The sequence below is a fragment of the Mchenga conophoros genome, linkage group LG8, assembly GCF_057382185.1.
Source record: "Mchenga conophoros isolate Kocher_MC1m ecotype Shallow Benthic linkage group LG8, M_conophoros_male_GT1.1, whole genome shotgun sequence".
In the NCBI taxonomy this organism is placed as follows: domain Eukaryota; kingdom Metazoa; phylum Chordata; class Actinopteri; order Cichliformes; family Cichlidae; genus Mchenga; species Mchenga conophoros.
This window is the reverse complement of record NC_140533.1, coordinates 6,281,461-6,304,159: the sequence shown is the minus strand read 5'-3', so window position 1 is coordinate 6,304,159 and position 22,699 is coordinate 6,281,461. Positions and strand designations below refer to the sequence as shown.

The window sequence follows — 22,699 nt, the reverse complement described above, 5'->3', positions numbered from 1 at the left end:
CCTTGCTGGCGTCTGAGTCGGACTGGAGCTCTCTGCCCTTTACCAATCCAGCCACGGGCCCATCCATCTGGCCCATCAAGACTCACTCTCATTTCATCAGTCCATAAAACCTTAGAAAAACCAGTCTTGAGATATTTCTTGGCCCAGTCTTGACGTTTCAGCTTGTGTGTCTTGTTCAGTGGTGGTCGTCTTTCAGCCTTTCTTACCTTGGCCATGTCTCTGAGTATTGCACACCTTGTGCTTTTGGGCACTCCAGTGATGTTGCAGCTCTGAAATATGGCCAAACTGGTGGCAAGTGGCATCTTGGCAGCTGCACGCTTGACTTTTCTCAGTTCATGGGCAGTTATTTTGCTCCTTGGTTTTTCCACACGCTTCTTGCGACCCTGTTGACTATTTTGAATGAAACGCTTGATTGTTTGATGATCACGCTTCAGAAGCTTTGCAATTTTGAGACTGCTGCATCCCTCTGCAAGATATCTCACTATTTTTGACTTTTCTGAGCCTGTCAAGTCCTTCTTTTGACCCATTTTGCCAAAGGAAAGGACGTTGCCTAATAATTATGCACACCTGATATAGGGTGTTGATGTCATTAGACCACACCCCTTCTCATTACAGAGATGCACATCACCTAATATGCTTAATTGGTAGTAGGCTTTCGAGCCTATACAGCTTGGAGTAAGACAACATGCATGAAGAGGATGATGTGGACAAAATACTCATTTGCCTAATAATTCTGCACTCCCTGTATGTAGGACTGCTTTATACCTCATAGTACTGTATGAGGTAATAGAGCACTTTGCTCTCTGACTGCAGGTTTACTGATGTTTCCTGGGATAGTTAAAAATAGAATGGGAGGCAGAGCCCTCAGATTTCCCACCCCTCTTCTGTGGAATTATTTCCCAGTTTGGATTTGGGAGACAGACATTTTCTTTTATGATTAGGCTGAAGACTTTCCCTTTTGAAAAAGGTTACATTTAGGACTGACCAGGTGACCCTGAATCCTCCCCTAGTTACACTGCAGTAGGTGCTCAGAGTGTTTATTCTTAACTCAGCTCTTTTAACTTGCGTGTGTTTACTCCACTCTGCATTTGATGATTAGTTATTAATCTCTGTCTCTCTTCCACAGCATGTCTGTTGTCCTGTCTTCCTTCTCTCTCCCCAACCGGTCACAGCAGATGGCCCCGCCCCTCCCTGAGCCTGGTTCTGCTGGAGGTTTCTTCCTGTTAAAAGGGAGTTTTTCCTTCCCACTGTCACCAAAGTGCTTGCTCATAGGGGGTCATATGATTGTTGGGTTTTTCTCTGTATGTATTATTGTAGGGTCTACCTTACAATATAAAGCACCTTGAGGTGACTGTTGTTGTGATTTGACGCTGTATAAATAAAATTGAATTGAACTGAACTGAGTTAAACCCCATCCGGTCACAGCACTGCCACCACCAGCTCCTCTTTTTGTTTTCTCTTGCCTACCTTGACTTAGACATTATCATATTATACCACATATAATGTAATATCTGAAATAGCACAAAAAGAAATGAATAAATAAACAAATAAAAGATTCACATGAATAAGAGGAGCCTATAGAGATTCTATATAGCTGTTTGTGCAAAAGCAAAATGTCTTCAGCACCACCATGCATTCAGATCACAATTCTGATTGCAAAAGCTGCCAGAAAGGACCACATTTAAAAAAAAGAAAGAAAAATAGATGTCTGGTTCTGCCCTCTGTCTATTATTGTAGAGTTTTTAAAGCATCTTGAGGCATCTGTTGTTGTCATCTGTTGCTATGTAAATAAAAATGGAATGAAATTAATGTGCAATCAATCAAAACTGGCATAAAACAGACACATGAGCAAAGATCCGCAGCTATTATTGCTAAGAATTTACAATCAAATATGAGTCATAGTTAAAATAAGGTTCCTGAAAAGTTCTGACTCATCAGTGTGGTCTCTGGGGATTTTAACTCAGCAGTGCCATCTGCTGACATTTCTTTGAATGCTTCAGTATACACAAAATTAGGGATAATTACTCAACATTAGAGCAACTGCAGCAATAAAAGTTTATAGTATCAAGTATGAATAAATGTATCTTTTTCTAGACGGCTTTTAGACAAATTTTTGGTCTTTGACATGAACGTCTCGTGGGCTTAAAACTATAAAAATAAATAAATAAATAGTTGAGGCATAAAAATGTTACTTCTATCACATTTTGACTCCACATGTACCTGCTTCTTATTGAGCTGTTAAATGTTGCTGACTTATATTTGGTGTTGCTGGCTGGAAAAATCCCTGCCAGATTATCATTAATAAAATGCTGATAATTGATGTTTAGTGAGTATAAAATGTTTGTTTTTTGGCAAAGGTAAATAAAATGCAGCCCCAGTGCAGCTGAAAATTGCTTTATTTTTACAATCATGACATAAATATGGCAAACACAATTCCACATTGTTGTTGCTGTTTCCTCAAATGTGCATGTGTCTGATAATCAGTATATCCCATAGGTGTGCTCTTTCCCGTCTCTGTATCTGTCCAGGTAGCGTAGGGGCTGCCGGTGAGGGTATTTGACCTGTGGGGGGTGGTACACTGGAGGCCTGATGAACTCAAACACGGGCTCCCTCATGTCTGCAGGAGAAGATGCAGGAAAGCAGACCGTTAAACTCACATTACCAGCTGCCACACAAATCCTGGCCCAATTTAGATGAACACGTTAGAGGTGGGAAACAAGTTCCAGCATGTATTGTGTTGTCTTTTTCCCACACCGTGACTCACTTAGGGTGTTGTGAAAGGTATCTGTCACAGATTGATCCCACTGGCATTGGAAGAAGGCCAGACCCACAGGAGTCATGTTGTCCTGGTACTTTCTGTAGAAATCCACCGTTTTAAACGTGCGCTGCACCAGTGAATGGCTGTGTGGAGAGACGATACATGCTCAGTGCGTTTTTAGGTATCACACAGGATTAACAGTTATGTCCCCACTCAATACATTTTTTAATCCAGGAGGTGTTTAGAGTATTTGTGCTAAATCGAGCTAAAGTCAACATGTCAAGACAATTGATTTTATTTATTAAGGTTTGTGGTATACTAGGAGCATCAGCCACTTGTCTGAAGCATATTTAATATGGCAGAGTTTTTTTTCCCAGCATTTGTGGTCTGCAATAACACGTCATAATTCAGGTCCTATATAGTGATTGTGCGATGCTAGTATTTTACAGAGAGATCTGTATCTCTATCCATTCATCCACATGGTGGTTGCCCCACAGAAACACAAGTTTTGCTTTTAAATTTCCGTCCTCTGCTATGTGTCTGAGATCACCATGTTATCTATATGGTATCTCAACACTTAATGACATTTTAGAGTCAAGAGTAGAAAAACTCAATGTAGCAGAGTGTTTATAGCAACCAGCCTGAGAGTCTGGCTCACATGGGTTACTCGCGCATAAAATGACCTCTAAATTTGAATTGTGTTTAGTATATGTTGTAGTATATCCATCACTACAACCGCACATATATGCCAGGTTTGGGTGGTTCGGGAGGCAGTTGCTAATGCTACACTGAGATTAGTGTTATTCCTACCTACTGAGCACAACACATTTCCTAGTCACAGGTATCTTGCTGTAACTTGCTGTTGGGATGGACTTTGTTATTGTTGTAACTCCATCCAAAAAGAATACATCATCCACCACTCTGATTAGTGTACTACTCACCATGGCGAGGGCCTGATGTTTTCCTGGAAGTTGATGGGCCCATCCTGCTTGAAGAGCACGTAAATATAGCGATGGAAGCCTGTTCCTCTGGCAGGGAAGGGTGGCAGGTAGTGACACAGCTCCTCACCAGCCTGGACTGCTGCGCCCGGTATGTTCCCCCTGCAGAGACATGGATCATTCGAGGAATCCATGAATAACTCGAAACGAGGTTTATTTAGCTTAGATTTAAACTTGAAGTGAGAAATCAATGACAGTAAGCCAACCAGCATAAAGTGAATGGACTGTAAGTTTTTTAGTGCTCATCCAGATGATCTGACCAATCAAAACATCTTACACTTCAAGTTAAGAGCAGAGAACAAAGCTCTGTTTTATTCCATTTCCTTTTTAGGGTTCGCCTTGCTGGGGAGCAAACAAATGCCCTATTTATTAGTTTGTCACCAGCTCCACCTTATGAGCCTCAGTCTGAGCACCACCTGTGTGTGACCTTTGGCACAGATTTTTTTTTTTTTTAAATCTCTGAAAGTCTACCGCAGCAATGGAACACAATTCTTTCAAAAGTCACTCCATCATTTGGTGTTTGGTTTCTGTTGGTAGAAAGCAGTTTCAAAATCTCTCACAGGTGTCACACCTTATTATTGAGTGTTCCTCAGTCCTGACAGAGACCACTCAAGTAAACACAGAAAGGTTTATTTGCAGGATAAAACTGATTACGCAGAACAAACACGTACCAATTTGACTGTGTCCTCAAGCAGACCAATACATGTGGAAAATACTAGTGTAAGAGGATGAAAACCCTGCTCCCACAGCAGAACACAGCCACCAGATTCTCTTGCTGAAGGGGTTGTGCAGGAGTTGTATCCTCAGTTGGCCACAAGATGTCTCTTTTTACACAGAAACTGTACTTACTACACTGATCAGAATCAGAATCATTTAATAATCAATATGGAAATTATGTACTTTGATTATAAACTAGTTTTGACATCTAAATCTTACTCCTGTGAGACAAAGCTCTGTAAATGCAGCAGTCTGCACCATGAAGCTCACACAGTTAAACAGTGCGCCCCAGGGTGGCTGTGGCTACAATGTAGCTGCCATCACCAGTGTGTGAATGTGTGTGTGAATGTGTGGGTGGATGACTGGATATGTAAAGCTCTTTGGGGTACATGGGGACTAGTAAAGCGCTATATAAATACAGGCCATTTACCATTTACCATATGTTTTGTGAAACTGGATGCTCAGATTTAGTGGGAAACCTTATACTTTGGAAAATTAGATCAGTAAATTGATCTTGTTGACTTAGGAATTATCTGATTGCACTTTTGAACCTCAGCATAAACACAACATGGTCAGCATATAGTTTTAAAGCTTATTTGACTGGTATGAGACTACTCACACAAGCCAGTGGATGTATTCTGCCTCGTTATCTTGAAGATGCTCATCTGAGGGGGGGAAAAAATTGTACTTAATTTGGACAGTCTGCAAAAGTAAAGAATCCTTCAGTTACTTGTGTGGATTCACTTTTAAACGTATTAAAAGACAGCCAGTCATTCTTAGGACTGTCCACTGATCATTTTGTGTGTACCTGGACAGGTAAGCAGGAGGGTCCACAGGGAGCCCTCCTCTGCATTGAAGCTGATCTGTGGTGCCGTCGCTGCCTGGAGGACCACAAAGAACAGAAAGAACATGATGCAAGAAGATTTATAAAAGGTGTGGGGGGACATAGAATCAAAATCTCTTAACGTACCTCAGTGGGTGTCAGTTGATTCCCATAGTGCACATGAGTGTCGTTATCCTGGCTGTAGCAGACCTTGAGTGTAACCTGAGGTAGAAAATAAGCCATGGGGAAGAGATCTCTGAAGACCCCATAGTGGTCCGCAAGTCTTTTAACATGAAACGGCCCGGTTGTCTTCTCCCAAGTTTCCTGCACTTGATCCAGAGGGATCTTAACTGGTGGACAACAAGGAACCTGTTACCACAGGGTACCAAAACAGAGCGACAGGAGAATTCGTTAGAAACTGATGTAAGCTTACACGTGCGCAGACGAGACGCCCGCTCCAGCTCGACGTTCTTCTTGTTCTCCTTCATCACCTGCCTCTTCTTCTTTACTTCTTTGGTCCTGCAGGGTTGATAGTAGGGCAGTCCGATGTCCACTCGCTCTGCGCCTTCAAACACAACAGAATTCTTTCGTGCTATCTGGAGTTTTTACCATTAAAAAAATGACATTTACAAGACATCACATTGCCCCGATGTTCACTCCATCATCTCACCGTGCTCAGGGTCAGCGTTTTCCACGTAGCTCCTGTAAGTCTTCCACCATACGTCCTTGTTCCTCGCCTCCGCCGCTTGCCTGAAGTAACGATTGTAGCTGCGATACTTCTCTACCGACGCCAGGTTTTTAACATCAATCTCTTCATTTGGCATCGGGCCCAAAGGAGGAACCCGTTTGCAGAGGAATGCTGGAAACATCCCAAACAGTTAGACACATCGCTTTTGAAAATGCTACATCTTTAAATGGTAAAGTGATAGTGTACAATAGTGATCATAGATGGTGATTCACATTTACTTTTCCAGCTGCTGCGCTGTTCTATTTCACCTAATTTGTATTCATTCTGCACCAAAGTATGTTTCTGTGCCTTTTGATTGTCAAAGCTACTGATTTCCCAAATCTGAGTGGGGAGGTGGAAGAATCCATTACATTTTGATACCACGCGGATGACTTTGCCTACATCTGTGAAGTACACAGATGTAGGCATTGCATCCTCAGCGCCTTTCTACTTTGTAAGCAAGGCTACGTAAAAGTTATGGGCCAAATGTGAGGAAATGTGGTGGAGAGAAAGAACAAGAGCATGCATTCAAATCCCCTTCTTTAAAATTGAAAACAATGCCTTTAGGGTCTTGGCAGAGGATCAGACAAATGTCATGAAAAGTGAGGATCAAGTTAATTAACTGGGCAGTGTAGTGCCTGTGGGCGAGTCAGACTTTGGAGGAAGAGCACCCCTCATTTCTCTTTGTGTTATTTATCAGCTTGTTGCTGGTTTTACAGCATGACTGAAAACTGCAAAACAAATGGAAATGTGCAGAGGACATTTTGCACTCCGAGTCAACTGTCAGCGAGTGATGAGTTCACTGTCTCGTACTTTACCTGTTTATTCTAAGGCAGATATCTTTGCACCTTTATAACTATGGCTGTGAGTATTTACTGATAACTATATTAGTCACTGGATAATGGCACAGCATACACTTTGCAGTTCAAAATTAAGAAGAAGAAAAAAACAGTAGCAGCTAATTTCCAGAAAATAATGTAACTGATGTATGAGCCGTTTAGCATTAAATGTGTTGACACTCTTACAACACCTCAGTTGTTTTCCTGATCAATGTTTAGCTTGACCAAATTTATTCGTCACATTTGTTTATGAGATTTCTACCATGTCTGTAAGGGGACAGCGTGCATCAGGGCTCTGCTGCAACTAATATAACCTACCGAAATATTTTCTATATTCAAGACGTTCAGGAAGTATTTTAAAAATTGCCAAATACAGATGGACTCCATACCTGTCGTGACAAATGCCCTCGCATTATTGACCCCTAAATCTGTCCCGGTCCGTAAAGCAGCAGCACATACTGTGCGCAGCGCCATCTTGGAATGACTTTCCCCGCCCCTACTTTTTTTTCTTTTTTTTAAACAGAATACGGTGGCCGAGAGGGAAAAAAGAAAAGAAGACACTTAAAACTGAATTATGCAGTCATATACATTATAACATTAAAATTTAATACATAAAGAAATTATGTATATTATGTAAAAAATTATGTAAGGATTTTTGAGGCGAATGTTTCAGTAAATATCTATTCTACATTAATTAAAGCAAAATAAAGCAAACGATTGACATAAATTAAGTCGTATTGCCCTCGCAACTTCACAGCGGAACAGTGTTACAGTTTGTCTCATAGCATACAAAATACAAAATATATGGGTCTTTTTTTAATTTCATTGGTTTCTCGAAAGCACGTGAAGGCGTCCCTTTTTGCGTCATACGTCATCCGGAACGCTTCATCTAGCGATATTCATACAGTGTTCTGCATGAATCTATCTGTTTACGTGGTAAGAATTATTTTTTTGGTACAGCATCTTGCTGGTGAGTGTGTAATGGTGCTCTGTTTTAAGATATCTTTTGACCATTTTAATATGTTGACGAGTATTTGTTTGTAACAGTCCGCGCTAACGTTGAATGACTTGAAAGCATGCTAACGCTGGCTAACATTAGCTTTTCCGTTCACTTGTGTGGTAGCTGACATTAGAATCTGGGACTGCTGCCTTCCTGCTCGCCTGTTATTTTTCCCTATAAATGTTAAGCCAGTTCATAAAGAATATTTTCCTGCCCAAAAATAAAATTGTTTTCTTTAAAAAAACGAAATGAAGTTGTTTGTCTCGAAAGGTGTCATATTATGGTTAACCTCAGCCTTTTTTGTTTCCCTCTACAGAGATGTCTGCCATGTCTTCAGAGATGGAGTCTCAGAATGCAAACCTAAACTGTTCCATTTGCCTGGAGTTCTTCCGGTATCCTGTAACCATCCCCTGCGGTCACACCTTCTGTAAAAGCTGCATCAGCAAGCACTGGGACATTAAGAGCCAGTCTGACATTGGCCCTCAGTGCCCCATCTGCAATGAGGAGTTCAAAATTAGACCTGTCTTGAGGCGTAATGTGTCCTTGTCGGTCCTGGCAGAGACTGCAAACAGCGCTGGCCCCTCATGTAGGGATGCTCTGGTGAGAGGAGGTGAAGGGGCCAGAGCCATGCTGCTGTGCGAGCGCCATAAAAAGCCTTTGGTTTATTACTGCAGGCAGGACAAAAGGTCTGTGTGCAACGAATGTGAAAAGTCAGAGTGCATGAACCACGAAAGGGTCATATTGGAGGAAGAAAGGGAAACTCAAGAGGTATACAAACACAAAGCCTCTGCAGATTTAAAACTGGGAGTGGATTATAGATGATGATTATCACATATTTGTATGACTGTGAAAGAATAAATGATTTTTTTCTTGACTTGATATGTTTTCATTACAGCTGCTGCTGGAAAGGAAGAATACAGACGTGGGGAAACTGCTTGAAGAGACGCAGAAAAGTATAAATGACTTGACTGAGAATATCAATCAAGCTAAGGTAAACTCTCACTTTAAGCCTTTGTAAATGCTTCGCAAAAGGAGGCTTTTAAGTATAAAAGAAATCGAAAGCGTGTGCCCAAATGAACCCAAGCAACTATTTTACACAGCATATTTTAAATTAACAGGTAACTCTTGAGCAGACGTCAGCCTGGGTGAACGCCAAGTTTTCTAACCTGATGAAAATCCTGTCCGAGAAGCAGGAGGCAACAGTGCTTTTTATTGAGGTGGAAAAGCAGGCAGCCCTCGCGGAGGCAGAGGCGCGGCTAACCGAACTCAGCGAGCAATCCCGCCTGCTCAGAGAGCGCCAAGACCAAATTGCGGCACTACATGACCTCCCTGATACTGACCTCATCAGGGTTTGTATCCCTTGCCTTTACACATTTGGGAAGGGGAGGATCTGGTTTTTTATTTTGGTTCATTTTATAGTCCCAGTAGTTTACAAAGGTAAGTATGTGCAGGTTGCTGTTTCATGTAACATGCACAAGTGGATGCGTAGAGCTTTCAGCAAGCTTCCTACTGCTGGATGGCTGCACAAGCATTTTTTTTAAATAACGAAATGTGGGCTTAATTAAACAACACGAGGCTGGTATCTGCTCAATCACAGAAAACCTCAGTGTTTCGCTTCTTTCGACTACAAAGTTTATCAGAGTTGCGGCCCAGGCCTTGTCACGCCTTTCCTATGAGCCACGTAAAAAATTGAGTGTCACAAGAGACATCTTGGAAAATTAATGTTTACTTTATTTGTTATCTCATTAAGAACTTTCCACATAAGTTTATTTTGTCAGATTTTAGTTCCAGGCCAGTGAATGCAGCATGATACTTATTTTGTAAGTTATAGTCTCCCCTTTGCGCTCGATCTGTCTGGTTTGAAAGGCACTGAGAAAATATTCCAACTCTCAGCTTCACAGCAATGCTTTCCTGACCAGTGGGAAACATCACAATGGCGTCTTTTACATATCGACAGTGTGTGGGCCAGACAAGTAGAGGCATTATTTGAGCCAGCTAGGGCAATAATTACACCGTTTAACAGAAACGATGCCTGAAACCTATTAACCACAAATTCTAGGAGCACACTGTAGAGGATCCAGACACATGTCATAATGTAATGAATGGCAGGTGATTTTGAATTGTCATTAGAATTGAGTTTTTATTTCATTTAACAATTGCAGAAGCAGCTTAAACTCACTGTTTCAGCTGTAAGGTCAAACCAAAGTAATTAATCAGACATTGAAACTTTTGCCTATTCGTTAAAGCACTGCCTGAAACCCGCTTCTTCACAGGAATCATCGCACGTAGAAGTCCCGCGCTTCAAGGATATTTCCACAGATGTGACTTCGACCCTGCAGGATCGATTAAACGGCGTCACCGACATCCTCTCCCGAGTGTCTAAGCTGGTGTCTGAGGACCTGGAGAAAGCTGTGGCCACCGCTGTGGGTCATGACAGAGAAGGTGACCTGTCACTAGGAAAGATGAAGCATGTTAGCTCGATCCGCCTTCAGACGGTCCTCATGTGTTCTCATGCATTGTCTTTGGTTTCCAGGTTCTCCTCAGGACAAGAGGCCAGTACTCGCTGTGGTTCCCAGCCCCGCTGCTCCGTGCCACCCTGTTGGGAAGGAGGGCCTCAGTGCTTGTGAGTTCTAAGAGACATTTTATAACTAAGGACCTCTAAAACTTTTCTAGATCACTGTTCCAGCTTTAATCTGCCTGATTCATTTTCTTCCTTCTTACAGACCGATGCTCTCTGACTTTTGACCCACGGACAGCCAATGGGCATCTAGTTCTTTCCCAGGAGAACCGCAGGGCTGAGCACTTGACATCAGGGCCACGCGCTGTCCCCGCTCATGAAGCCCGCTTTGATCACACCTGGCAGGTGCTGTGCTTTCAGGGATTCAAACACGGACAGCACTACTGGGAACTGGAGGTGTCCAAGCCTTGGGCCTACCTCGGGGTAAGGATATCATAATGCTGTGTAGGCTGTGGCTTTGTGACACATTGCTTTGTAGAGGGTCGCTAACGGGAACATTCTAGGTCCTGCCGAATAAATCGTTGATATGTATGTAGAGGTCATCAGAACTAATGATTCCATGCAGATTGTAGCTGCACGTATTCAGTCCACAACAGGTGGAAATCGGCATGTAACAAGCTCAGGAACCTAACTTGTGACCCACACATGTTACATGAACCTGCTCAATAGTAGATCCACTCTGTCTGATCAGTCGAGAATGTTTCAACAGATTTTCCTTATGTGTTATACAGGGATTCATTGTTCCCAGAGAAATGACCACAGGATGCTAATGTTTCACTTGTTCTGCGCATCTTCCTCCCCAGGTAACCTACGAGAGCATCCCCAGGAAGGAAAAGGGCAAGAGATGCATGGTGGGAATGAATGAACTGTCCTGGAGCCTGCAACTGGACGAGCACCAGCTCAGCGCCTGGCACAACGGCCGGCGGGAGACCATCCCCGGCAACTCCCATCACAGCCGCATCGGCATGCTGCTGGACTACGAGGCGGGTACGCTTACCTACTACGGAGCCGGCCAGACAAGGCTGCACGCCTTCCACTGTGCCTTCACCCAGGAGCTGTTTCCCGCCTGCTGGATAGGAGAGGGGGTCAGCATCACCCTCTGCTCTTCATGAGCGGACTTGTAGAAGAGGGGAACAAGTGGAATTCTAGGAATACTATGAATCATGGCCACAATCTGACTTGACATAAAGAACCCCCTCCCCCCGCCTCCAAACAATCTAGGAGCTTCTTTTAAATTCACTTTTCTCTTCTGGGACGACTGCCTTCCTGCATTGTTTTTAGTAGAAGAACTGACTTACTGGGATTTTCTTTCCTCTAACATGTTTGCCATTTGGTTTTGCATTGTCACTTACCACAATGTTGCTAAGGAAACCGTTTATATGCATACGTAAGGGGCTTTTAAAACGATTTGCAGTTTTAGTTCACACTAATTCATTTTTTTTAACATGTGATAAATAATGTTCATGTGTCCTATTTCAGGTAGGAAAAAAACAGTTACATTTCAGTGGGTCACACTTTTGAGCTTTCATTACCTAAAGCTTAGAAACAAGTGTCTCCTCATGAGACACTGAACTCTGCATACATGCTGGATTATGTCTTTAATTAGGGCACACACCCTTGTTGAAACAAATGTTCTTTTTTCCAAAATAGCATTACAATATATGCTGTGTGATTAGTGAAAAGATACCTACTGAGGTGGAGGTGAATGCATCAGTAATACTGTGTTGTTTCTGTGCCAGCACAGGAGGACAACTTGAACACACGGTCTTACACATGTCAGATTTGAGTATTTTTGATTCTGCCCTAAAGAAATGCACTTCAGGCTACATGAGAAGTTTCCTATAGGTTGGCGAGGACCTGTTACACTCATTCCATTTGAAAAACATGAATTGACTCTAAGGGAAATTTATGATTCTTTTTAGCAAAGGTGAAATTCGATATTGTCCTGACTTTATTTTTAAAGTTCAATTAAAGCATCATATTAGTAGATTCACCTATTGTATCAATTTGAATATCTTCAGTGACTTCACTCGGAAGTTATCTCATTCATATTTTCAGGAAACTTGAGGTCGGGGTTACCAAGACACAAACCGACAGAAAAGCATAATGGGCCCACTTTTGTAGCTTTATGTTCATCACACAGAGTGAATTGTATCAGATGGAAACTGATGAATATCCGCCTGTGCCAGAGCATATGTCCACATACAAATGAAAACAGCAAATGTAAAGGGATGCTTGGGAAAAAAATTTCAAGGCTCAGATGTTTAGGGTAAATATTGTACTCATACATGTCCAAACCTCATTGTGTTTTCTGATAATATTCACATGTATGCTGAGCTCATTCTACGGAAGTATGTGAGCTACTGTAGGTGAAAGAAAAATGTTGCAGGCTGTAGCGCTACTACTGAGAACACAACTGAAAATCGAAGGCTGCGTTATCACGTTGCGATCTGATCTTGACTGCGCAAACAAATGGTGCCGACGGTTGACGGTGCTGAGCCGGAATCTGATGTATTGTGCTGGTGTGTGCATATTTTGGGGCAGATGATTTTTAGATTATGAGGGTTTACAAATCTTAGCTTAGCTGAGAACTTTTAGCACATTTAAAGTGGGTTACTGCTGTGGATTTGCACAAGTTTCCTGAAGACAAGGAACAGCTGAGGAAAAGCACATTTGGCTGTTTTGGCCTAATGATTGGGGGAAAACTTTCTGTCACTCTTCCTGCTGACTGTTGCATATGTTTGTCAGAACTGCTAATGCACTATACTGTGGACTATTAAAACTTATGATAGCAATACTCTGCTGAAATAAAGACAGACACTCTGAATTCTTTATTAAAATCCAGTCCAATGCATACATGCATCAGTTGAGCTCATGCCTTGTTTTCTTACTCGAGTTGTTAATTATTCAATAAATTAGTTTGAATTAAATACAGAGCTTTATTTTTATTTTACACACAGCCATGACGGAGCATACAGGAACCCAATGCATAGCATTCTAAAAGTGCAAAGAATCAGCCGCAGATGTGCCACAGATACAGTATATAGATTGGAGACCGCAGAGGAAGGAAGAATAGAAGATGAGATACTCAGATTGGACCTCAAACTGAAGAGTAATAATCACGACCACAGAAACAAGAGTTCACTGATGGTTCTGTTTGTGTATACAATGTTAAAAATGCAGTGAAGATGAAAGCAGGCTGATGGTGAGTCTGACCGTGCGTCTTCTCTAACGTCTGGAAGCGTAATAAAATAGGGAGTGACATCATTGGGTGACTGCTTTGCTCTTGCAACATTATAAAGATAATCCCTCCTGGCAGTCGGTCCCTCCAAAAGCCCAGCCGTCCTCTCCCCTGCTCTAATCCAGGATCAGGGATTGGCTGCTGTGGCTCAACGCCGCTCTAATCTTTGTGGTCCGCTCGTCGGCCAAAACGCGTCAAAGCAGGTAGGGCCACCCTGCGACCCGCTCGTTAAAAAAGCTAGTTCTTCTTTAGGTTAGTGTTCTTGATAAAATAATGTTATTTTTAAGTCTACATATTAAAAGCCTGTACACACAAATAATAGAAAAATAAAATACTGCGTTCATTTCGCCTCTGGACAGGTTAGCAAAGTATTTACTATCATTTATCTGAGTCTAGTTTTATAGACAGTCACAGGACATCATGAGCACAGCTGAAGTTAAGGTTGCTGCACGATTCTGGGGAGGCTTCCAAGGCAAGAAATACTAAAATAGCTCATCAGGTTACAAGGTTTTAATCAAAAAGCCCTCAAAACCACTCCAAACACTTTGGCCTGAACAATCTGTTCTTCCTCAGAAATTGCTACCAACACTTCTTCTTTGCTACTTTACATCACGTAAAGGTGCATTTGAAGAGAATGAAGCTGATTACAATATATGAGTCGTTACAAGGAATGCAGGCTGAGGCGGGAAAGCAATTGGATGACTTTAAGGTTAGATCAAAATGGAGATGAGCTGGAAGGAGATTAGGATGAAAAAAATTGATTATCTTGGGGGGGGGGGGGGGGGGGGGGGGAAAGAACATACTGGCCCTCCTACTGTCCGGTTAATGTAAGAGAAATAATGAGATCCAGCAGGATGGAAGATAGAGGACAAAGAGGAATGAGGGAGACATTAAGCAGGTCTATTGGTTCTTCTTGTCTTCTGGAGGAGAGTAGGGAGGAGGCTTGTCCTGGAAAGAGAGGAGAGTTTTGTTTTGAGCATGTGAAAGATGGTGCCATGTAAACAGAAGAGTAGGAACACACAGTGGTCTTGGATTACTGCCATTCACAGACTGAAGCTGTGGCAAACAACTGGCTTTTAACCCCATAAAACGTGGTTTTATCAGTGACTTCCACTTGCTGTAACACCTTAACCAGGTCATCCACTGATGTGGTTTCTGCATAGCTGCTAGCATCAGTGACTGTCTCACAGCAAAGTAGAGACAAAATAAATACAGGGAGTGCAGAATTATTAGGCAAGTTGTATTTTTGAGGAATAATTTTATTATTGAACAACAACCATGTTCTCAATGAACCCAAAAAACTCATTAATATCAAAGCTGAATGTTTTTGGAAGTAGTTTTTAGTTTTAGCTATTTTAGGGGGATATCTGTGTGTGCAGGTGACTATTACTGTGCATAATTATTAGGCAACTTAACAAAAAACAAATATATACCCATTTCAATTATTTATTTTTACCAGTGAAACCAATATAACATCTCCACATTCACAAATATACATTTCTGACATTCAAAAACAAAACAAAAACAAATCAGCGACCAATATAGCCACCTTTCTTTGCAAGGACACTCAAAAGCCTGCCATCCATGGATTCTGTCAGTGTTTTGATCTGTTCACCATCAACATTGCGTGCAGCAGCAACCACAGCCTCCCAGACACTGTTCAGAGAGGTGTACTGTTTTCCCTCCTTGTAAATCTCACATTTGATGACGGACCACAGGTTCTCAATGGGGTTCAGATCAGGTGAACAAGGAGGCCATGTCATTAGTTTTTCTTCTTTTATACCCTTTCTTGCCAGCCACGCTGTGGAGTACTTGGACGCGTGTGATGGAGCATTGTCCTGCATGAAAATCATGTTTTTCTTGAAGGATGCAGACTTCTTCCTGTACCACTGCTTGAAGAAGGTGTCTTCCAGAAACTGGCAGTAGGACTGGGAGTTGAGCTTGACTCCATCCTCAACCCGAAAAGGCCCCACAAGCTCATCTTTGATGATACCAGCCCAAACCAGTACTCCACCTCCACCTTGCTGGCGTCTGAGTGGGACTGGAGCTCTCTGCCCTTTACCAATCCAGCCACGGGCCCATCCATCTGGCCCATCAAGACTCACTCTCATTTCATCAGTCCATAAAACCTTAGAAAAACCAGTCTTGAGATATTTCTTGGCCCAGTCTTGACGTTTCAGCTTGTGTGTCTTGTTCAGTGGTGGTCGTCTTTCAGCCTTTTTTACCTTGGCCATGTCTCTGAGTATTGCACACCTTGTGCTCTTGGGCACTCCAGTGATGTTGCAGCTCTGAAATATGGCCAAACTGGTGGCAAGTGGCATCTTGGCAGCTGCACGCTTGACTTTTCTCAGTTCATGGGCAGTTATTTTGCGCCTTGGTTTTTCCACACGCTTCTTGCGACCCTGTTGACTATTTTGAATGAAACGCTTGATTGTTCGATGATCACGCTTCAGAAGCTTTGCAATTTTGAGACTGCTGCATCCCTCTGCAAGATATCTCACTATTTTTGACTTTTCTGAGCCTGTCAAGTCCTTCTTTTGACCCATTTTGCCAAAGGAAAGGACGTTGCCTAATAATTATGCACACCTGATATAGGGTGTTGATGTCATTAGACCACACCCCTTCTCATTACAGAGATGCACATCACCTAATATGCTTAATTGGTAGTAGGCTTTCGAGCCTATACAGCTTGGAGTAAGACAACATGCATGAAGAGGATGATGTGGACAAAATACTCATTTGCCTAATAATTCTGCACTCCCTGTAAAGACTGGCTGACCTTCTGCAGAATGATGCAGGTAGGGATGTTTCTGATGTTAATGGCTGATGGCCAATGCCTGTGCTGATTATTTTGCTTTTATTATGGTTTTTGTGTCAGGGGATAACACGAAATGTTACCCATGGAAAATATCTGACCTGATTTCTTTCCCACTGAAAAAAAATTTGATGTGATAATATATTGGTTATTCATCGTTAAATGGCATTTTAAGGCTGATATCTGTCAACTACATTGCTACATTTCAGTGTTGTACATTAACCGTAGCGCTGAAACAAATTACACATTTCTCCAAAGTGGTGAAGACGGCTGCATGAAGGGCATCTCCTCTCTGGAGCTGTTGTCCAGACAGTAGATTGCCCTTCTTGTTGCACGTTGAAGCTCTACTTGGAACCTTGTTAAGATCCAACCATGCAAAATATGATTTTCCAAGTGGTCTTAAACTTTGATCAGGACTGTAGCATCACACAGTTGGTGGAGATCTGCTGTCTGCGCATTAATGATATGAATCTCACATTCCACCACATCCCAAAACAAGGAATTTTCACCCACAGAACTGCTCACTGGATATTTTCTCTTTTTTGCTTCTTTCTCTGTAAACCTTAGAAATGGTTGTAAAGGAAAATCACAAATTCCCAACACCAAAATAAAATAAAATGACTTTTTTTCTACACTGGTAAATTAATCTGACTTGATGCCCCAGCTTAAATTTAGCAATACGTTTAAAAATCATGCAAATACACTGCGCTAAAATACACTCCTCTGTATACAAAAAGGCCAGCACTTTTCAAATTATACACCAAATGAGTTTATTTTGGATCTGCAGTCACTGTTAGTATAGCAATACTAGCAATGACTACAAACAAACAGATGACAAATGGAAAGGAAATACAGCTCAATTCAAAGAGACATGGAAATTCAAACACTGTCTCACAGCCACTGAAAGAAAATCTTCGACAAGATTTACATTCTCATTTTAAAAAAAACTTGTAAAGCAGAAACATGAAGGGCAGCTCACCTGCGGCAGGTACACATGTGTAGGGGGCAGTGTGGCACAGCTGGCACTCGCTGCTGCTTCAGCGGCTTTGGCCTCCGCTGGGAAAGTGAGTGAGACAAAGGAGGGGTTCATTAATTAAACATGGGTCTTATTAATAACCCCCGGGACATATGAGATGAGAGGTGCTAAACGCGCTGCAGGTACGACGGCCTTTGCATTGAGAGAGAAAAAAAAAACGGCAGTTTAAAATCTCCATGACTTGCAGATAGCATTTTTCCAGCGCAAAGTGTTTTAAATATTTTGGAGATCTGACATTAGCTTATCTTTAACCTTAAATTCCTTAGTACAACATCTCTGTGATGCTGAATTAAGCTCATGTGATATCAGTGCAGTGCATTCATTGTTAGAAAGCAGGCAACATGTTGCCCTTCCTACTGCTTTATGTATCCAGGCCCAAACAACACAAAGTACTTCCAATAATGTACTGTATGCATCGCTTCAAATATCTTGAGAAAAAAAAAAAACTATCCACACTTTCCAAACAAATTACTTTTCTTAGTTTTCAATTTAAAATTTACCTGTAATCATTCAATAAAGGAGAATATTTTTTAAAACAATCAAGGTCCACAATCTATATACCACTAAATATATACTAAAGACAAATGATTTTTTTACAGCAGATATTTCACTTGGTGTGGCAGGAAAAAGCAAAAATATAATGAAAGACATTTCATTAACATTATACTGGGTCTTGGTAAAGCTCTCCTTTTGTATATGTTCTGTACTCACATCTTGTTGCATGCTCAATCATCCAGGTAAGTAAATCTCCAAAAGTTGATTCTGTTCATCTGGACGTTGCGTTTTTCAGTAGGAGAAACATTTCTCCCACTGAAAAACGCAACGTCCAGATGAACAGAAACAATTTTTGAAGATTCTGTACTCACATATAATGTTTGTACATTTATGAAATGACAAAGGCATTCTATTCTTTTCTAACAAGACCTGTGTGAGCAGATCTGTTCCAACATGATATGTAAATGTTAAAGTATAAAATAGAGTGATGAACGCGTGCAGAAACTCAACATCCCTTTTTTCCTAATAGCATGATGTTTTTATTTAGGCTGTAGCTGAAGTCAGAGCTTCTCTACCGGAGATTTTCACCTGCTGCCGAGGAGGGGAGGTCTGGATCATGTGGTGGCTGCTGACCCAGAGGAGCAGAATAAGGAGGTGGAGGTATGTATGCTGCAGAGGCATCAAATGCTGGAGGAGTGGCGTAGAATCCATCTGGAGTCCGAGAACAGAGAGTTGCAGTTTAATTTTCACTTTCACAAGATGTGGATCTAAGCTGACGACAATTCTGAAAAGCACCTGGAGGAGGAGGGTTAGGGTAGGAGTAGCCGGGTGGAGGTCCTGCTGGGTACATTCCATTAGCAGGTGGAGGTGGGTAAGCGTAGGCCCCATTAGCCATGTAGGGGCATCCACCAAAGCCAGCAGTTACAGGCTGACCTCTGGATGCTGAAAATGTGAGGCAGTAAATCGATTAATAAGTCCATGAAATATCAGGAACTGTACTAGTTCATGTGTTCTGCTTTGTTAACATACCCTGAGCTGCAACCTGCAACATGTACTGGCCAAACTCTATGGCTCCTCCAACAGCAAAGATGAGCTTGAAAGTAGCACTGCCCTCCCAACCGCCTCCAAGAGAGATTCAAGAGAGGGCTTAGAGACACAAGATGCTGCGTGTTCCATTACAGCATAACGGGGAAAAAGTACACCTACCTCCAGGCTCTGCATTGACTGTGCCCTTGATGTAATTGGCTCCCAGGACAGGCTGTTTGATCTCACAGCCCTTCATCAGGTAGAAAGGCATCATAAAAGACTGCAGCGCATCCCGCCCTTTAGCCAGGAAGATCACCTGGGATTAAAAGAAGAAACAGCATCATATTAGCAGCTAATATGATGCTGTTTCTAATAATTAGCTAATAATTAGCTACTCCCAAACTAACCTTAAATGATAGTAATTAGAATGATGGAGTTCTGCTCTTCTGCTCTGCTAGTACGTGATGTGAATTGTGGCACCATTATGCCAGCACAAGGCTTCGGCTAAACAAAGAGGAAGACTTGGTGGTGTTGTCACTCACCCTGTATGGAGTCAGGTAGATGCTGCCCTTCTTGCTCTTTCTGAAGGCTTCGGGCAGCCTTTCCGTGTCACAAAAAACAAGCTCCACATTGTCATGGTTCATCAGCACACTAGATCCAAAAAGAGAAAGGAGACGCTGGAACCAGCTGATTGTAGGAACCAGAATTCTTTCCAACATTTTTTGTGTGCATCAAAAAGAAAATCTGTAATGTTTGTATAAGCATTTGACCTACTTTCATCTTAAAAGCTTAAAATGAGATCATTGGGTTATTGTGCAACCGTCCATTGCCTTTAGTACAAAGTACTATAGGCAGAGGATTAACATGCCATCTAGTGACAGAGCTTACTACAGGTTCCGGGTTAGCTCTAATGGGTTTATCATTACACTGCAGCATGTTCTAGAAGAAGCTGGCCATTATTTTTGACTCATGCTAATAAACAAAACAAATACTTTAGCACAGAGGCCAGGCCAGAGCGCAGACTGAAGGCTATGCAGCTATTGCATTGCAATATATGCTCAGCTATTCCTGCAATGAGGCGAAATAACGTTTTATCCTCGATACATTAGACTTATTACAACATTTAAAAACCACTAAACATTTATGTAATCCTAGTCTGCGGTGATGATATAACAGACTGAAGGGCCATATTTCGGCTAAGAGTCCGGGACCCGGTTCTGTAAGATGCGACGCGAATATTAGATTAGAAAAAATGACGTTGAAATAATTAACATAGCCATGCTAGTCGTGAAGCATTCAGAGGTTTATTTTGCATCGATTAGGAGCAACTCTTCAATTCGCACTATATCATATAAAAGGCTCTTTGTAAAAAGAAAAAAAATGATACTGTAGTTAAAAATGAAAGCAAAATTATTATTTCACGGTGTTCGACAAAAGCTTTTACACATATGTTTGTTTAAAAAAAATAAGCTACCAAATGCTAAAAGTTAGAAATTCAGTGCAGCGTTTACTGTGTGGCAGGTGTGTCTGTGTATTAACCGAATAATAATGTTGCATTTGCAGTGCTACTGATATGTAAACTATCTCCATGACATGTCAGAGCCACATTATTTTTGAATGAGTCTGGTGTGACGCTCGTCCCAAAGAGCGGGTATAACTTATCCGTGGCTGGTTAACTGTAACGGCTAGCTAACAGCTGCTAACTGACGTTACCTTTCACTGTTGTTGATGATGACACCACCGGACTCCGAGTGATTCTGATTCAGAGTCATGTCGACGGCCCTCCAGATTGTCTGGAAAAGATTAGATACTGTTTTATTCAGTCAGAAAAACGTATCCAAAGGCCTCTCTGGATCCTCGGTGACTTCCCTCCGCGCGGATAACGGTTGTTGTGATACAGAGCCAGCTGAGGTTGCAGCACCTGCCCTTCCGCCATACGTGTGAAACGCCCACCGCGTGACGTCACGCCCCTTTAAAAAGTCGGTTTGCCCTAAGCCTTTCAAAACATTCAGTCTGATTTTAAATATTTCTTTAATAAATTTACGATCAAATGTCTATGACTGAATGACGTTTAAATGACCGACACGAGCTCTACAAGGTTCTACCAATTGCAATATAGCTTCTAATAATAGTAATAATGCTAGAAAATCATCATATACGTAAGACTTTTAATGTGGCTAACTACGCCTCTATAGTTAGTAGTACAGTTAGATGTAAATAATAATAATAATATCAATTAATTAAAAAAAGAATGAAAGACTTCTTTACATCATGAGTCTGGCTGATGTACCAGTTAGCCTAAATAGAAATGTATTCTTACTTAATTAGTATTATTACCGTCAAGGCAGGGTCAGCCTTACCTGTTTAAGGGACAGACAATTTATTTCAAGTGAGTCACAGGCATTGACAAACAGAAGTAAGTCAAAAATTCTATTTGTAGTACAAATATGGCACGATGATTTATATATCAAGTATTGAAATGCCTCTTACATTATGTAACAGAATGAGTCAGGAGAAGGTGAGTGGTCAGGTTAGTCAGAAGCACCCACATCCTTGTAAAAGATGCAACAAGTGGTGTGTGTTGGCTAACAATAGTTGACATCTATGTCTGACCCTCTAAATTCCATGCACAAAGCTATTATATGAGCCAAGTTGTTAAATGAAACAGATGGGTCAAATGTCACTTTTCACTCCAATGTGCTAATACACGGGAGGTGATGTAACTACCCTTACTGTCAAAGTTTACTGCTATCACATGAAGCTCTAGGATGCCATCATGGAACATGTCATACCTGGATTGCAGCTCATATCACTTCAGTGCTACCATAGAGGTAAACTCTCAATGCCTACACAAGCAGCTGTGTGGAAACACCTGGCTGATGATTGAAATTTACTCTAAAATGATTGTATAAGAATTCTGAATAATTATAAGAACTCCATCACCTCAACATCAACATAAATTATTTGTTTAATTCAAATAATTTTCAACTAAAATTCCCAAATATTCATTAGCTGTGTTTTTTAATATGCTGCACACATGCTAATAGATTTGTATATTGCTTCTATATTATTAGTCTAATAAAAGCAAAAGTCCTTAAGAATTTTATTTGATTGAACATTTTATAAACCAAAGATTTTGAGATTTCATTGAAAAAAGTCATCAGATGCACTGTAAAACTTGATATACTGTCACCTTAACCGGTGTGTAGAATGCAAAATTTAGCTAGTTAGCTATAAGCTAAACTTGCTTTTTTAATCTAGCTAATTTAAAAACGATGTAGAGAATATATAATATAGTGAAAGCAATTACTGAAACAGTTTAAGAAAGGGTACCTTAAAGTAAAGACTGAGATATGGTTTTGTATAGAATGTGATGTCTTTGTGATTGATAGTGTTAGAAATAAGGTTTCTTTTTAACATTAGTTGCAATTGTACGCTCATAATAGAGTTGATACACTCTTCATTAGAATTATACAAGCTTTACTAATCTCAAGCTGTGAAGGGTTAACAAAGAGGCATGGAAGGAGTTGAGTGTTGAAAGTAAATTGCTTCACCTTTACACAACACAGTTTCAGATAGGACAGGCTGCTTGGCTTTGGGTGTCTGACAACAGGTGGTTCTAGTGGACAAGACATGGAGACTTTATTGTGACAGGACAAGATCCCTGAGTGGAGGACAATGACCGCTGCCATCCAGAAGGACTTCG

At 41.3% G+C, this 22,699-nt stretch overlaps 3 protein-coding genes across 4 annotated transcripts; 1 reads left to right on the top strand and 2 right to left on the bottom strand.

Moving 5' to 3' along the window:
• Nucleotides 1–2,378: 2,378 nt before the first annotated feature.
• mrpl38 (mitochondrial ribosomal protein L38) lies at nucleotides 2,379–7,362 on the bottom strand. Its single transcript, XM_085283768.1, has 9 exons — nucleotides 7,252–7,362; nucleotides 5,967–6,155; nucleotides 5,730–5,861; nucleotides 5,444–5,646; nucleotides 5,282–5,354; nucleotides 5,093–5,138; nucleotides 3,700–3,858; nucleotides 2,765–2,901; nucleotides 2,379–2,617 (listed from the first exon to the last, which is right to left on the bottom strand). The coding sequence occupies exons 1-9, from the start codon at nucleotides 7,334–7,336 to the stop codon at nucleotides 2,481–2,483; spliced, it is 1,161 nt and encodes a 386-aa protein (XP_085139894.1). The 5' UTR covers nucleotides 7,337–7,362; the 3' UTR covers nucleotides 2,379–2,480.
• A 300-nt stretch (nucleotides 7,363–7,662) lies between these two features.
• trim65 (tripartite motif containing 65) lies at nucleotides 7,663–13,310 on the top strand. Of its 2 annotated transcripts, none has more exons than XM_085283765.1 (8): nucleotides 7,663–7,798; nucleotides 8,179–8,630; nucleotides 8,758–8,853; nucleotides 8,981–9,211; nucleotides 10,136–10,304; nucleotides 10,396–10,485; nucleotides 10,586–10,803; nucleotides 11,184–13,310. In XM_085283765.1, exons 2-8 carry the CDS (start codon nucleotides 8,181–8,183, stop codon nucleotides 11,490–11,492), a joined length of 1,563 nt encoding a protein of 520 aa, XP_085139891.1. In that variant the 5' UTR covers nucleotides 7,663–7,798; nucleotides 8,179–8,180; the 3' UTR covers nucleotides 11,493–13,310. The 2 variants fall into 2 exon arrangements, with proteins under 2 accessions (XP_085139891.1, XP_085139890.1); XM_085283764.1 differs by having other exon boundaries at nucleotides 7,770–7,832.
• Nucleotides 13,197–20,957, bottom strand: wbp2 (WW domain binding protein 2). Its single transcript, XM_085283766.1, has 8 exons — nucleotides 20,707–20,957; nucleotides 19,536–19,644; nucleotides 19,174–19,309; nucleotides 18,997–19,089; nucleotides 18,763–18,909; nucleotides 18,556–18,678; nucleotides 17,416–17,492; nucleotides 13,197–14,569 (listed from the first exon to the last, which is right to left on the bottom strand). The coding sequence occupies exons 1-8, from the start codon at nucleotides 20,763–20,765 to the stop codon at nucleotides 14,522–14,524; spliced, it is 792 nt and encodes a 263-aa protein (XP_085139892.1). The 5' UTR covers nucleotides 20,766–20,957; the 3' UTR covers nucleotides 13,197–14,521.
• Nucleotides 20,958–22,699: the final 1,742 nt, after the last annotated feature.

Excerpts from the sequence above, each read along its gene's own strand:
- wbp2 (XM_085283766.1), bottom strand. The coding sequence starts at position 20,765 with ATGACTCTGAATCAGAATCACTCGGAGTCCGGTGGTGTCATCATCAAC. Across the intron at positions 19,645-20,706 it reads ATCATCAACAACAGTGAAAG|TGTGCTGATGAACCATGACA; the intron begins GTAACGTCAGTT and ends TTTTGGATCTAG. Across the intron at positions 14,570-17,415 it reads CACATGTGTACCTGCCGCAG|GACAAGCCTCCTCCCTACTC; the intron begins GTGAGCTGCCCT and ends CTCTCTTTCCAG.
- mrpl38 (XM_085283768.1), bottom strand. The coding sequence starts at position 7,336 with ATGGCGCTGCGCACAGTATGTGCTGCTGCTTTACGGACCGGGACAGAT. Across the intron at positions 5,355-5,443 it reads ATCAACTGACACCCACTGAG|GCAGCGACGGCACCACAGAT; the intron begins GTACGTTAAGAG and ends GTGGTCCTCCAG. Across the intron at positions 5,139-5,281 it reads CCTCCTGCTTACCTGTCCAG|ATGAGCATCTTCAAGATAAC; the intron begins GTACACACAAAA and ends TCCCCCCCTCAG.
- trim65 (XM_085283764.1), top strand. The coding sequence starts at position 7,778 with ATGAATCTATCTGTTTACGTGGTAAGAATTATTTTTTTGGTACAGCAT. Across the intron at positions 8,854-8,980 it reads AGAATATCAATCAAGCTAAG|GTAACTCTTGAGCAGACGTC; the intron begins GTAAACTCTCAC and ends TTAAATTAACAG. Across the intron at positions 10,486-10,585 it reads GAAGGAGGGCCTCAGTGCTT|ACCGATGCTCTCTGACTTTT; the intron begins GTGAGTTCTAAG and ends TCCTTCTTACAG.